General features: G+C 32.8%; 1 protein-coding gene across 1 annotated transcript in view; it reads left to right on the top strand.

Moving 5' to 3' along the window:
* Nucleotides 1–15,759, top strand: part of Ptprq (protein tyrosine phosphatase receptor type Q) — a 214,322-nt gene extending 198,563 nt beyond the window's left edge. The window contains exons 40-45 of the mRNA XM_046465089.2: nt 4,026–4,160; nt 4,552–4,677; nt 5,492–5,640; nt 9,016–9,151; nt 14,138–14,261; nt 14,508–15,759. Of these exons, the coding sequence (XP_046321045.1) occupies nt 4,026–4,160; nt 4,552–4,677; nt 5,492–5,640; nt 9,016–9,151; nt 14,138–14,261; nt 14,508–14,545 (708 nt within the window). The 3' untranslated portion in view covers nt 14,546–15,759. The remainder of the gene's footprint in view (nt 1–4,025; nt 4,161–4,551; nt 4,678–5,491; nt 5,641–9,015; nt 9,152–14,137; nt 14,262–14,507) is intronic.
* Nucleotides 15,760–16,752: the final 993 nt, after the last annotated feature.

The raw sequence follows: 16,752 nt of genomic DNA, 5'->3' as shown, positions 1-16,752 counted from the left end.
TCTTTCTCTCCTCAGCTACTTGTAGAATGAATACTCCATTGTAGCCACTCAATGAGCATATCATAAATGAATCCATTTGTAGAGAATTGTGACATACTTAGTGTACTCTCTCGAATATTGTAGATAATAAATGCATAGTACATTGGATTGAAAATTGAATGAACCAAATTTTCTCTCCCTTTATCTATGACTCTTTTGTTCCATCAGTATTCATCACCATCATAGGTACTTACAGGCACCCAAGACCTCCACTTGTGGTTGACAAAATTAATGGAACCTTAGAGTAGGACTGGTAGTGCCCTTCCACTCATTTAATTTGCCATTTACCTCAGGAATTAAATGTCAGCCTTTCCTGTCATTGATTCATCCACTTTCTCCTAAGGCAGATGATTCTGTCTCTATGAATCTGTATTATACATATGCTTTTTAAAGCTTAAAAAATTAAATGTGTCCTCTTATATTTTTACCCGTGGGCTTCAATTCTTTTTTTTTTCCTGATACATATAAGGTTAATCATTATTATCACAGGAATCTACAGATACTTGGTGATTTCCTCTATGTCCATGCTCTCCATAGTTGTTTTTTTTTTTTTTTTTTTTTTTTAATCTTCCAATTTGTGAGTCCTTTCAAACAAGCCTGCAACTTCCTTCAGTTCTGTTGAGGCCCTTCTGCTATAATGTTCTATCCTTTCACTAGTATCAAACATTCATTTTCTCGGTCTTATTTCCTGTGAGCCAGTGTGATGGTAGAGGAAAATAATTTACTCTAATTCTGTGGTTGATAATTACTCCCAAATTACAGGCATATAATGGAGCATGTTGTTGAAGTAGTGAATAAGGAGAGAATTTAAGGCTTCTTAGAAGGGTAAGTAAGGGAGAGTTTAAGGAGGGTATGGCAACTTTGAATTTCATCCTATTTCTATGCTAGAACTTTAAATCTCTATTGAAATAGCTACATGAATATACTATTATGATAACATTTACTTATTAATTTATAATTGTTTAAGTCTTTTGAACGTTTAATTCTTTAATGTTTTGCCAAAATTTTATCCTTATTAATTTTTGTTTTAGGTTAACTGTACTGCATTTTGAAGTTTTGTTTTGATTTATATAATTTATATATATATATATATATATATATATATGTATATATATATATATTCAGATATTTACATCTAATCACTGCACTAATAATCTAATGTTTTGTGATACTATAAGGTCAGGAAAAGGCAACTGATTGTATCAATACCTATTGATTTGTACCATTTTTTAATTCATTAATAATTAGAAACAAATCAATAGCTCATACTCTCTAATATTCCACCAGATACGGCATAACTGACAGTACAGGATATGACTATGACTGAGATGGAAACCAGACAGTAGGTGCAATTGATCTATACAGATTACATAAGAAAAGTAGTATTTATGAACCCCCTGTGTTTCTTCTAAGCATTATAAGTTATCAACAAGCAGCCATGAGCAAATGATGTTGTAGTATGAACAATAAGCCAGGAAGCCTGCAGATATATATTCTGCTATAATCAGTGTTGTTATAATAAATCTTACAAAAAGTAACTATGACACATATATATATAATGATGTGCATAATCATAACTGAGCTGCATGGTAAGCAGGCCAAGATGAAGCATACTTTACCCGAAGGCAGATTTCTGTAATATGGTGGGAAGTATATCATATTGCCCTTATGATATCCTCCAAGGAACTATATCCTTTGCTAGGGATGCCAGGAGCAATGAGAATAGACATGATGACGATACTGTGGTGACCTTCACTTCTCCACCTTCAAATTCAGGCTGTCTTTACCTCAGAAAGAACATCTGACACCTCGATTGCTGGTTTGTTTAGCTAATCTCCATCTGAAAGTTCATGAACTCTTGTTCTAGAAGGAAAAAGACAGAGGCCAAATACAGATGGATTCTGGGCTCCTGTTTCTTTGGAAGCTAGGGGCCAAGGGGAGAGAATGATTAAGGGAGGTAGGGAAGAAAGCAAAATAACTAGTTTATACCTAGAAAATAAAAAAACTGAAGTTGGGGAAAGGGAAAAGGGAAGACCAGCAGGTGGTCTGAGGAACTACTTCTGGCAGGGTCTACAGCTAGGCTAACACATGCCAGTTCGTGCATTCCTCTGCCCTTGGCCTTTCTTGAAAATTGTGCTTCTGGAGTCAAGACTTAGGGAAAACCCGAAAAATCATGATGAAGTATAAACTTTGAGAGAGAGGAAAGAAAAGAGTGATTACAGCCTTGTTAAGTAGCTACTAAAGGTACAGATAAGTTTAGAAATGTTTTCAAGAGAACCAATGGTAAAAATGTGTTTTTAGGGACAAGAGGAAAGCTCTGAGTCCTTAAAAATGACCTCTCATCACTATGTTCACAGCATAAACTCATCACCACCGACAGTTGTAGCTTCTCCACATTCACAATTGCAAGCTTCATATTGTCTCACAAAATCTTTCTTAACACATCAGTAGACTCTGATAGTTCTTCAACTCTGCTCTGAACTACAGTCCATTCATTTTGTCATATTTTCTGTTTTTTCTATTTCTGTACAACCTTCACTTTCTTTTTGCTCAGTTGAAGTTTTTATGTTTCATCCATTGTACATTCTGTCTGCTCTTGAATTTTACCTGTCTTTTATCTGTCCTTTGATAAATCCATAACCTTGGTTATAAAAAAACTGTCTGTAGATTATCTTCTGTGCTCCTAGATGTGATTGGAAAAATGCAGCAGTCCGGCTGCAGCAAAATAACCAGGGAATGACGAGCAACTTGTGAAGATTGATACAGCAGGAGTGGGAGCAAAAACTCTTGACCTCATCAATATGTGTCACTTCAAACTCAGGACCACTAACTGCGGAAATATTTTTAATCATGTTACAGCCCCTGAATCCCTTCTGGCTCCCTCCTTTCTAAACTCTCACCCTCTTTCTCTCACCTTCAATACCCTTCCTACATTTTCACCTACATCTGCTATGCTTTTCATTATTTCATGAATAAAAATGGAAGCAATTAAATTTTCCCACCTCTCTGCATGTATGTCCATATATTCAATCTCTTCTCTATGGCCAGTGGATGAGCTGTCCTGTCTACCAGCAACAGCCTATCCCTTGTCTCTCAAGAATGTGGGTTGAGGAATTTTCTGTCCAATTAATTATATTCTTCCATCAGACAAACAAACATTGTCGTTTCTGCAATCTTAAAAAAAAAAAATTGATATCACTGCTCTCCCTTACTTCTTCCCTGTCGTTCTATGTCCCGTTTACATTAGAGTCCCTTGAAGAATTGTCCATACTTACTCCAATTCCTTTTTCTTCGTACCTGTTCAACTCACTCAAATTATGCTTCAATGCTAAGCAAATACAACACTGAAATTTCAAGTCACCAATTAACTACTCAAAAGACTAACACCAACACCGTGTCAGTCCCTACTTTATCTGAACTATTAGCAGCTCTGATCCTTCATCTTAGTCTCTGCTTTTCTCTCATCTACTCTGACCTCTAAGCATTGAAATGATCTAGAGAGCAATCCTTGAATTTACTATTTCCAAACTCATTTTATTGGTGATGTCATTGATTTTTATGATCAATGTGCTAATTACTTTCAAATTTATCTTTCTACTTTGAACTTCTTCCTGAATTCCACATTAATATACCTAATGACCACCATGGCATGCTCACTTAATGTCTAATAGCTGTTTAAGGTAAAATATCCAGTATGGATTCATGATTTTCCCAACAAATATGCTCTTCCTGAAATCTTCCTCATCTTTTTTTAGAGTCATTTTTGAATAATATAGTTCTCTCAATACCCTATCAGCAAATCCCTTACAATATAACAGATTGTGAGGCTAAAAGTAGATTTTGAAAATTTTTAGTATCTAAGATTGTTAGGCATTGAAAAACATGAAGTATTTTACCACTTGCATATTTTTCAGATATTGATCAAAAATGAAAAATTCTATATCAATATAAACATTGATGCAGTGTATGTAATTATTTCTTTCTAGGGCTACTTGTGTCCAAATGAGTTTATTGCTACTCAAGGTCCATTGCCAGGAACAGTTGGAGATTTTTGGAGAATGGTGTGGGAAACAAGAGCAAAAACATTAGTAATGCTAACACAGTGTTTTGAAAAAGGGCGGGTAAGTTACATAAAAATCTTTTCACAAAATGTTATTTTACAGTTGTGTTAATATGTGTGAATGTTTCAGCTAGTACTGTAAGTCATCAATAATTTAGATGTCCGTAAAGGAGTTTTAACTTAGTAGCAGTAAATGTAATATATATATATATATATATATATATATATATATATAATGTTTTATATATATATATATAAAACAATGTTATATTTATATATATAACAAATATATAACAATGTATATAACAAATATATAACAATGTTTATAACATATATATACATATATATAAATAACAATGACACATATATAGCATATATATATATATACCATTATAGCACATATATGTATATACAACAGTAACATTTATGATTGTTGATTTTCTCTGATGCAGATAAGATGCCATCAGTATTGGCCAGAGGACAATAAACCTGTTACTGTTTTTGGAGATATAGTTATTACAAAGCTTATGGAGGATGTTCAGATAAATTGGACCATCAGGGATCTGAAAATTGAAAGGGTAAAAAAAGCGGGGGAGGGGACGTGTATACAATATGAATGATCTAAATGTCTCAAGTAAAATTAATTTCTAAAACTATCACTTAGAAGAATACCTCTATATTTAACAAGGCTCTCCCACTGTTTTCTAAATAGAAGTTTTAAATTGCTATCTTCCTGTAGTATCTATATCACTGTGTTTCATTGCCAATCACATGATTAAAGTGTATATTAAGTAATTAACATCAAATTATTAGGTTGACAAAAACAGAAAAAGGAAGAAAAACAACTAAGTCACTAGGTTTGTTTAATTCGATTAAGAAATAATCTTATATGGGCTAAGATGGCAAGTCCCCACATTACTCATTGCTTTCTAAATTCTAATGGCTTAATTTTCTATTTAATCTAGAACCAGTACAGAAGAGTTAGTGCAAGGTCCCACTCTGTTGGTTTATATGCCTAGACACACAGAAAATAATATAAGGATCTGTATATTTCCTGACATTAGATACACAATACCTGTGTTTTGTATAATTAATGAATGTATTCAAGTGTTGGGGTCAAAATTGTTTCAAAATCTGATATTCTAACTATATTTGAATTTTAATACTCTATAGGAGGACTTGAATCCAAAATTTTTTATTGTTACCATTTCTACCAACAAGAAATTCTCTTTATTGCAATAAAAAATAAGAAATAATGAAAACAGAACCTGTTCTGTTTGGTGAATAGTCATTTTTATAAGCTTATCTCCAAAAGCTCAGGCATAGATTGTCTTCAGCCTTCATGTAGTACTTAAATAATTTTATTATTCATAAATCTGTTGCTTTGTGTAGCATGGAGATTACATGACAGTTCGACAGTGTAATTTTACTGGTTGGCCTGAACATGGAGTTCCTGAAAACAGCACCCCTCTAATTCACTTTGTAAAGTTGGTTCGAGCAAGCAGAGCACATGACACCACACCTATGATTGTTCACTGCAGGTAAGAAAGATTCAGAGAAACCTTCTCTTAAATTCTGGGAATGGACTTGAAAGCCAAAGTGGACTTTTTATTTTCATGATATCAAGTTGTATAACATCTCATCTTTCATTATTTCAGTTGCCCCTATTCTACTATCAAAATTTACTTGTAGAAAATTTTTTCTAAATTTTTGAATTACAGGGAATGAATTAGGAAAAATAAACTTAAAAAAATAAAATCAAGTATGGTTCCAGATTTTTACAAAACTTTACTCAAATCTTTTTCTTTTTTAATGAGGACTTTAAACATGGTTAATAAAGTATGACTGTAAATTGACTTTTTCCTCAGGAATTCCATTGGGAATGCAATTTTATTCTCACAAATTAAATTCCAGACTGTTTAGCATTCAAAACTTTTCTAGACACATGGTTATAATTTAAGTTTTCTAATGTAATATACCTAAGTGAATCTCAGTTTGAGCTTTTTTAATTTTTTTCGACAAGATTCCAACTTTCTTTTTTTTAAACTTTTTAATGTATTTATTCTAATCAGTTATACATGACAGCAGAATGGTCTTTGATTCATTGTACACAAATAGAGCACAATTTTTCACTTATCTTGTTGTATACAAAGTAAGTTTACAGCATTCGTGCAATTATATATGTACCTAGGGTAATGATGTCTACCTCATTCCACTGTCTTTCCTATCCCTAAGCCTCCTCCCCTACTCTCCTTCCCCTTTGCCCAATGCAAAATTCCTGCACTCATCCCATTATAGATTAGCATCCACTTCTCAGAACATTCGGCCTTGGGTTTGGGGGATTGGCTTACTTCCCTTAGCATGATATTCTTCAACTTCATCCATTTACCTGCAAATGCCATAATTCAGTTTGAGTCTTTTTCACAATTGGAGTTTGGAGATTAGAAGAAAAATGGGTGATAATATAATGTATTATGATTCCATTTACCAAAGATACATAAAACAGATACATTTACAGAAATAGAAAGTAATGTAATTACTTGGAAAGGGATAGAGAGGCTTATTTTTACAGTCTGGGATGATGTAAAAGTCCTGGAAATGGACAGTGGAGATGGTTGCACAACACTGAGAATGTACTTAGTATCACAGAATTGTAGATTTAAAATTTGTTAAAATTGTAAAGTTTTTGTTGTCTATATTTTAAACAATAAAATGTGTTTTTATTAATATATTTTAATCATAGCCTTTTAACAATACATTGAAATTAATTTGGTTGAATATATAAGAAAAGGTAAATCCATCAGATTTTCAAATCTTTTTCAAGGAAAAACTCAATATGTAACTTAAATTATTATGCAACTCTTATGATATTTTGATTTTTTTTAATTATAAGAGTAAAACATAAATTTGCATTTTATGAAATGTGAACAATGTCTATATTTACAAAGCATATAATTCAAAAAGTAAAAGCTACATGCTTGCCCTCCCAATTTAATTATTCTCCATATACATAATATTTTTAATAGAATAATATGTAGCATACATATTATAACATTTTGTATTTAGGGCCAGTGGTTGGTTTTCTGTTGCTATCGATAATTAAACCTTTAATGAACAATAAATTAAGTTTAAAAAGCTGCCTTTATAGCTTCTTCAAATCTTGTGTACACACTGCCATGGCATTAAAAGTCAGTGAAAAAGAAAAGTATCTTTTCTAGTTTAAGCATCAGAAAGAATAGCATCTCCTCTTTTGAGATTTAAATAACTAAAATTTAAGAAAAAAAATCTGCCCAGATTAATGATTGTCTTTAAATATCATTTTTAAATTGTCTACTAAACATTTCCCATTTCTCATCACAACTTTAAACTTCCCCTACAGCTTTTAATTCAACATGATAACCCAAATGACTAAAAATTTCTAAAAGTTTGATATGTCCCAAACAGGACATTTGATTCCATCTCCAAATTCCTCCTCATTGTCCTAGTGTTGGTAAACATCAGGTCCCTCCAGCTTTGGTCAAGTAAGCCTTGAAGTCATCCTTAATCCTCCTCTTGCTCATCCATATCCTACATTGCACATTCCTCCAGCCCACCAAGTCCTCCCATCCCTGGGCACCTCTCACCTTCCCATTGTAACCTCACCTGCCTATTCTTCTTGTTTCTTGAACACACAGACCATATTCTCACTCAGATCTCTTCTCATTATGCAACCTTAGGATCTAGTGGTCCTATCCACCACACTTCCTTGGTCTGCTCCCCAACCTTATGCAAATTTCTTTTCAGATATTACATTATCAGAATAGCTTTGTCTGATTACCCTATTCAGCCCTATCACTCTCTATCTCCTTAGCCTGATTTATCTTTCTTTATAGCACTTGTTACCACCAACCATCTTCTTTGCCTGTGTTCATTTGTGTACCACTGTCCTCCAGTGTATAAGCTCCACACACATGGGCACTTTGTATTGCTTACTGCCATAACTCAGATGGCTAGAAAGGTGTATTAAGTGATTTAATGTCTGATTACCTTGTTCAGGCATGTGTGTGTTCATGCTACCGTCATTGGAAATGTTAAGTTGAATAATAGGAAATTACTGATATTTGGCTCTTACATTACTCAATTGACAGTTTCTATGGAACACCTGTCCTTGAGTATTAAATTAATTTCTTAAAAGAAAATAACTTGCAAATTTTATTAACTATAGGAGGTTAAAAAAAAGTTCTCTGGAGAAAGCAAAATGATGTGAGAGGGCTAGGGTTTTGGCTCAGTGGTAGAGTGCTTACCTAGCATGTGTGAGGCACTGGGTTTGATTCTCAGTTCCACAATATAAATAAGTAAATAAAATAAAGGTCCATCAACAACTTATAAAATATTTTTTTAAAAGATGTGAGAGATTATTTTAATACGATGTATAGGAAATGCAGTATGGACCAAATATTTTATATTTTCAATATTTAGAATTTCTATGGATAACTAAAAATATGGCCAATATGAAGTTTCTGGTATTAAGAATTTTGAATGAGGCTGGAGATGTAGCTTAGTGGTAGAGCACTTACCTAGCATGTGTACGGCCTGGGTTCAGTTCCCAGCACTGCAAAAATAAAAAATTTTAAGAGATTTTAAAAATTCCTTAAATATAAAAAAGTTGAGTATCCTTCATATTTATTCAATATTATTATGAAAGAAGATAAAAATTCAAGTAGTTAAAAAAGAAAATATAAATATTTGATAAAGTATTGATAATCATCTTGGTATAACTAAACACAATCTTGGTAACAATCAAAACTCAAAGAAAGTCCAAAGAAAATCTATCTCCAAATAAGCAAAGAAACTGTTTAGAATCTATTGCTATAGCTCATTATCTTCGTCACCATCAATAGATGCCTAATTTCCATGTAATGTTGTTCTTCCTGCAGTGCTGGGGTTGGTAGAACTGGAGTTTTTATTGCTCTGGACCACTTGACACAACATATAAATGACCATGACTTTGTGGATATATATGGACTAGTAGCTGAATTGAGAAGTGAAAGAATGTGTATGGTGCAGAATCTGGTAAGAGAACTAAGCCTGCACTCATTTCTTGGTGTCAGCTCTAGGATTTCTATGTGGGTGGAACTTAGTGCATCAATCTGCTTGGAAGTGAACTTGAAGCTGTTATATGCACAGTAGGAACTCTTTTCCTACCTTATAAACTTGTTGGGTAGAGCAGCTGGTAGAGATGATGAGAGAACTAAAGTCACCCTTAAGTATAATTACTGACTGTTCATCCTTGTTTATACTGACAGGCATGTAGAAAATAATTAATTAAATTGATTTGTATTTATCATTTAGCAACTTTGGGGAGCTTAGAAAGTGAATTCAAATGAATTCCTCTTATAAATATGCTAAATATATTTATAATTGGGAAAACAGTGTAAAATATTGATGTTACTGAGTTTCTATGAATTTCATGTGTCCATATTTATCTCTGTTACTTATTAGTACTAACCATGATTATTGCAGCAAATAATCAACTAACTGGGAATATTTTGTTCATTGTTTTAGTATGACGGCAAAGATATTTATAAAATAAATAGATTTTTATTCACTAAGGAAACATACAGCTGGGTGCAGTGACACATGTCTGTAATCTCAGTGGTCTCTGGAGGCTGAGACAGGAGGATCATGAGTTCAAAGCCAATCTCAGCAACAGCGAGATACTAAGTAACTCAGTGAGACTGTCTGTAAATAAAAGCAAAAAAAGGGCTGGAGATGTGGCTCAGCGGTTGAGTGCCCCTGAGTTCAATCCCTGGTACAAAAATTTAAAAAACACAGTATAATGGTAGTGAGACTAACAACCCTCTATTGAGTGTCAAGGAGTTTCCAGTTGCTATATTAGATCCTTTACATTTATTTTCTTATTTAATCCTGATTTAATTCTTTATTTGTGAATCAGGGTCAGTAAACTGATTAATAGACTAGGTATTATTGACTTTATGTTACAAAATAGGGAAGCAGATGTTCCAAGAACGTGAGTGATATTCCAATGCAATATTATTAGTAAGTATCAGAGCCAAAATTCATTCCAGTCTATCTAACTTAATAGGAGACATTTCTATCTGTATCTTCTGATCAAAGTTTGTATACTATGCAGATACAGAGATGTTCTTGTAGTAAATACACAGATCTGCTCTCAGAGTATTTTCCAAAATATGTGCTAAAAACTAAGTGGCATTAAATTTACTAAAGGGGTGAGGAAACAGACTTCCCTGATAAAATAAGTGTGAGAAATAAATTAAACTAATTTTTAAGTACAGAATTTCTTAGACCTTTTAGGCTAATACACCATGAAAATAACAAATACAGAGCCAACTGTGGTACCCTTCAACCCTTTTAGATCCTAAACTTATAATGCATGGGACATTAATGCTGTAGGAAAATGCTGCCCTAGGTCAGAGACATCCAACTTTTCAGAAAAAAAAATGTTTGAGTATTCAATTTTAGTACAGATACTTATTTTTTAAATGTATATTGTATAATTATGTAAATTATGAAATATACGCAAAATAAACAATTGATGAACATATCAAAGATCAAATATGCAATATTTGGAAAACCTTGCTAATTGCTATGGCTTCATATTATCATTAGGAATTTTCAAAAAGGAAATACACCCAGGTCAAGATATTTCTGATAATAGTCATAAATATGTATCTTTAATTATTTATAGTTTTTAAAAAGAGATCTGGACTTTTGTCAGATCTGATTACATTGTTATTTTTACCTCATCGTTTGGCTACAAAAACTATTCTAGAAGTATGAAGGAATGTCAGACCTTCCAATTCTTGTCATTTATTTTGTCTTGCATGTTACATATTTGATTTCAACGTAAGTCTCTGTGTAAGAATCTTTCACAGCCATTTTAATTCTGTGATAGGTAAAACTAGGTAATGTAGTCCATGTTCATTCCTTTATATGCTAAAAAGAACAAATGAATGAAGGATCACTCTTCCCTAGTTTGTTTCAGAAATAGAATATGACATGTGACCAGGACTGGCTTCATGAATATGCAACCTGTGTAGTTTGACAGATGCCCACTCCGTAAAGGGCCCTACATTTGGTTTAATGTGTGTTTATTAGTCTTAATTTTTGAGGAAAGAACTTTGCATTTTTATTCATAGTTGGCCCTGAAAGTTAGATACTTGTCCAGAGGTTTTACAAGGGCTCCATATCAATCCAACTATTAACCATTATTGAAATTCAATTTGCTTCTTAGTTTGAGTAAAAAATAAGGACAAAAAGAAAGCTAACATTTTCCTTTCATATTCCTGGGGTTATATTTAGGGTATCAGTACTCTCAACAAAATTAATGGTTGGCTGTCTTGGCTAGTCAATCTTCAAATAATAAAAGTTAAAACAATTTTTCCATAATCTGCAGCTTCGTGGAACTGAAATTTGTACAGAGTGTGTTTAAGAATACCTATTGATAATTGAATACAATTTGGTACTCAATATATATTGTACACTTTATGCTTGTTTAACCACCAGAGCATTGTTTCAAGTTGGGTAAAGGAATGAAAAGATCAAGATTATCAGTCAAAGAACTGAGTTCAGAATCTAGCTCCATTGATTGTTGGCTCTCAGATTTTGTTTAATTAACCTCTCTGAGCTATTTCTCTTTCATGATTTGTTAATGCTTTCATAAGTTTGTTGTTTGTATTAAATAAAGTATATACAGCACCAAACATAATACCCAGCATGCAGTGCATATCCAACAAGGTTTGCCTGATTCTCCTGTCTTTGCTGAAAAGCAAGTTCTCTGAAGTTCTCTTTCATCTGAGTTCCCAGAAGTTATGCTCTTTCTATCTTTTCCCTGTGAGGAAGAACAGGAAAATGACTGTGCTTCAGTCCTTATAAACTACCACAAGGTGGTTTCTTATTATCTTCTGTTGCACTGAGGATTGATCCAGTTTCTATGAAGAATGCTCACATCTCAGCACTTTACTACAGCAACCAGGGTCAGAGCTGGGGAGGCCGGAACCTCAGCAATAGACTGCCACTAAGACACCAGAGGGGCATGGCCCATATTCAGGAGAGAGCTTTGATATCTTTTTCACTCAAAAGTCAGTTCAGGATATTTGAAAGACTTTTCTAAGAGAATGCTTTGCAGTGAAAAAATATCCTGAAATAATATCGGTGCCTTGAATAAGGTTAATGTGGCTTAGTCCCTTTCTAGCTCTAGATTCTCCTGAAAATTTAATGTTATAAACTCATAGGCTAAAAAAAAATGGTAACTATCATGCATAATTTTTTGGCATGCATTTTACACATTTTTAAGTCCTTTAAAAGTCACAGGATAGGTTTTGTGCGTCTCCAGATAAGGAAATTGAGCATCAAACTTCTCTTAAGTTAACATGACTATCAAGGGTAGCAACTGGATTGAACTTTTCAATGACACTCTGCAGCCTCCTTGGCAATAACACAGGATGGCAGAGGGACCTTGGAACCTGCAGGGCTGTCTTGTAAGAGCTTGGCTTGCTATGCTGGCAGTTTAACCCCTCATTCTCTCCAATGGAGGAGATGAGACCCGGACAGTCGGAAGTTTCATGTGTCAAATGTGACTTCAAACTCAAATGTGTTTTTTAGAAATACCAGAATTGTTCAATTTAAATTATTTTCAAAGAAATCATATTTCATCAACATATATCTCAATGCTATTATATTTACTGTGTGATGTGTATTTGAAAAACTCTCTTAGAATTACTTTACCAGCAATTTCAGTAGAATTATTATTGCTTTATAATACTTCATTTCTTACCAAAAATTGAATTCTGTAACTTCACTTCACTTCAATTCATTCACTTCACTTGCAAAGTTTGACCCCTAATGACTTTTGGATGTTCTCCAAATCACATCTGCCCATAAATGGTGAAGATTGGCTAGCTTTGAGAATTAAATAAGCCTAAATCAACAAGCATTTATTACACAACTATTATATGCTAGACACTATTACAGGCATTGGGAACATAGCAGCAACTAAGAGTTCTGCTCTCATAGAACTGACTTCCTAGTGATGAAGTGTTAGTGGGAATGTTTTATAATCCACAAACAATGAGATAAAGCTAATCGTGACCAGTAATATTCAAAGACAGTTTCAATAAAGGAGTTCCACCCCTCCAAAAAAAAAGGTTTGGGGGTATTGTAGCCATAGATAGGAATATAACCTCTTAAAATGATCACTTTTGAGGATGTTCTATTTACATCAATTGTCAGTTTGTAAATATGTCTTAAAACATTTGGTGATATTCCTTACAGTTGGGTATGCTTCTTATGTACAAATCAGGATGATTTAAAACATACAACTTTGGTTTTTTAACCTTAAATAATTTGGGGGAAGTGAAAATTCAGAAATGCTAATAAATTACTGAATTATACTGAATAAATCCAATGAATCTGGATGGTACTGAATTTACCCCATACATTCAGATGAAATGTTAGAAGTCCATGTCCTGCACCTAGGTGTTCAGGTATTTCTATGGCAAACCAGTTGGTATTTAAGGGAATAGATACTTAATATTAAGAGAGTCAAAATCCAGATGATTAGCAGAATTATTAGATGTATTTTAAATGAGCTGATGGTGTATAAATGTGCTCAGTCACAACTGCAGGATTAAATATAGCTCTGCATTCTGACAAGAAAAGTATTTATAAATTACTCAATTACATCTAACAGGAAAAAGGAGGCTCATAAACAAATTTAAGTAATCAGAAAGACTTGCTGCTTTTATAATCACAGCAAGAAAGAATATATTAACACTTTGTATTTAGTGATGAGTATTAAAAAAAAAACTCAAAGCTACAAGAAGCCACAGGGATTTAGAAAATATTATTTTGGAAATTGAAGAAAATTGTTTATTTACTGAAATAAAATCTGTCTCTAACTTATCCATTTCACATTTGTTGAACTCAATACTGATTTTTGCTGAAACAGTATAATTTCTCTTATAAGAAATAGTCCCACCCCGTCCTTCATTTAATCATTCTTTCTTTTGTTTCTAGGCACAGTATATCTTCTTACACCAGTGCATTCTGGATCTTTTATCAAATAAAGGAAGCAATCAAACTATCTGTTTTGTTAACTATTCTGCACTTCAGAAAATGGATTCTTTGGATGCCATGGAAGGTAAACAGAGTCAGGGTGTACCAAATTTGCTAGTTTACTGCCTATAAGAGGACCACTGATATTATAATAACCATAAGTTAAAAATACTTCAAAACTAGGTTAGTGCACATCAGTTTCTTCATTTCTCTCTCATTCAATGTGAGATAAATGCCTTTTCATCTGAGTCGTCTTTTTGCCATGAAACATTTTAATCTTTTGAACTGTTAACTTCAGTACTCTCTTGTGACATGCTACTTTATGTTATAGGTGATGTTGAGCTTGAATGGGAAGAAACCACCATGTAAATATTCAGATCAACAATTACAACAAGAAGATATTTTTCAATCCCAGGGGCCAAAACTACCCCCTCGGGCTTCTGAATTGAAATATGCAATCCTAAAGAAATCTTTATGCTTCCCTTACTGCCTTACTCCCTGAATTGACGATTTTACAGACAGTTCTAGGAAACTGCTAATTCAGCATAGTCACTTGTTTTGTACAGAATAAATATTGTTCATTTAAAATGTTTAAGACAAGATATCCCATAGGGTTTTGAAGTTCTCCATATTTGGAACAAGCCAAATGTTAAATTATTATTATACTAGCATTAATGGTTCGTGTGAATCTTCCCTGTGTATCAGTTATAATTTTGAACAAAAGCCGTAAATGTTGACTCAGTAGTGTTATTTTGGCCTCTAGGGTGTTGTCGTTTCTTGTGGATGACTTCCAGAACTGTCATAATGATCTGTACTTCTATGTATGCCTCTGTGTTTTGAATCCTCTGTTTTATGAGTGCTGAGATATCATCTCCTGATCCTGAACAGCTGAACACTAACCCCCTGACACTGCAGGGATTACATAGCCTTTATACAACACACAGTAGCTCTTTGGAGGAACTTAGGGCTATTTAAATTGCATTGTGAACTTCAGTTTGAAAAAATGAAAGGAAAAAAAAAAGTGCAATTGCACATAACGAAGTTATAAAGTACCTTTCTAGCCTGCCCACATTTGTCTGATGTCAGGCACAAGTTGTAGCACTGTATTGTATATTTAAATACAAAAAGGTATCAGAGTATTTGCACATTATATTTATATTCAACTTATTAACAATTTTAAAATGTTTCTTCAGCAGAAATGTATAAAAATAATAATAAAATCATGTAGTGTGGTACAAGCTTGTGAACTTATGATGTACTGCTGCGGTGCCAACAGACTTCTGAAGAGATTATTTTAACTGGTCTTTATTTTATTTCCCAAGGGTGATTATGGAGGAGTGTGTTTAGGGGAACTGAAAACAAAGAAATTAACTAGGTTGGAGCAAAGTAGAGATTTTTTAAAAAAAATTTCAGCCTCTGTTTTATTAGATACTGATATTGTACTAAATAAATTGAGCTATGTGAAATTATTTTGTCATAGATTTCAATTAGTGTCATAAGTAAATAGTATTAACTACTTTATTTCTTCTATAATAAATATGCTTATTTCTACTGTTCCAATCATATAGAAAGTGTAATGGTCAAAAAACCCTGAATTTTAATTAATTACTTTCCAGAATTATTTTAGAGGTCCTTAATTAAATATAAATTTGATTTCATATTACAAATCAAGATATAATTGATAATTATTTTAATTATATCACATATAACATAATGTAAAATAATGCTTTACATATAAGTAAGCATGACATGATTTATATAATGTAAATAATTAATATATAGTCATTTCCCAAGGTAAACAAAGAGTAAATTGTTTTAGTATGAAATTCACTATCCAAGAAATTAAGCCCTTTATTCAAATAAGCAATCTCTAGAACAGTAAAATTTTCATCTGTTTTTTTTTCATGGCAAGGAAATGTAAATAAATACAATCCACTACTGTTCCAACAAACAAGTTTACATGAAGTTACAGAAAACAATAAAAATGATGAGAAATCTAAAAGATACATTTTGGAGTTATCAAGTTTCCAGTGTCCTTCATGTCATTGAAAATGTATGGCAAACCAATATAGGTTTTGGATTCATGAAAGACAGAAAACAAAACCTGTGGAAAGTATTGATTGGAATAACTTTTTAGTATATTAAATAATAAAAAAAAACTGTTAAAATGTGGTCCAGTCCATTTTCTATACCTATATAAACAGAGTTTCAGGTTTGATTCATATATATGCACATGAGTACATAAAACAAGAGTGCTAGCATTAGTTCTCTAAAACAACACTTTTCAAACATCAACTAACTTTCATACAAATCACCTGAGGATTGTGTTAAAATTAATTCTACTTGAGTAAGAATAGATTAGTCCTGAGAATAATTTCTAGCATGTAACCAAGTTAATAATATTGCTGCCTTATCCCCGGCCATATATTAAAAAAAAAAAATGTATGACTCTTCAAAAGATATTAGTCAGGATTGGAATGATTTTAGATCAACCTGAAATTACTTGAAACATTCTTTAAAAGACTTGACTTCATTACCAGAAAAAAAAAAAAAACTTGTTAAATGCACATGACTCA

The sequence above is a fragment of the Marmota monax genome, unplaced genomic scaffold (assembly GCF_021218885.2).
Source record: "Marmota monax isolate L192 unplaced genomic scaffold, Marmota_monax_Labrador192_F-V1.1 WCK01_AAM20220418_F8-fsc00146, whole genome shotgun sequence".
In the NCBI taxonomy this organism is placed as follows: domain Eukaryota; kingdom Metazoa; phylum Chordata; class Mammalia; order Rodentia; family Sciuridae; genus Marmota; species Marmota monax.
Note: the sequence above shows the minus strand (reverse complement) of the source record. Positions and strands in the feature narration are given on the sequence as shown.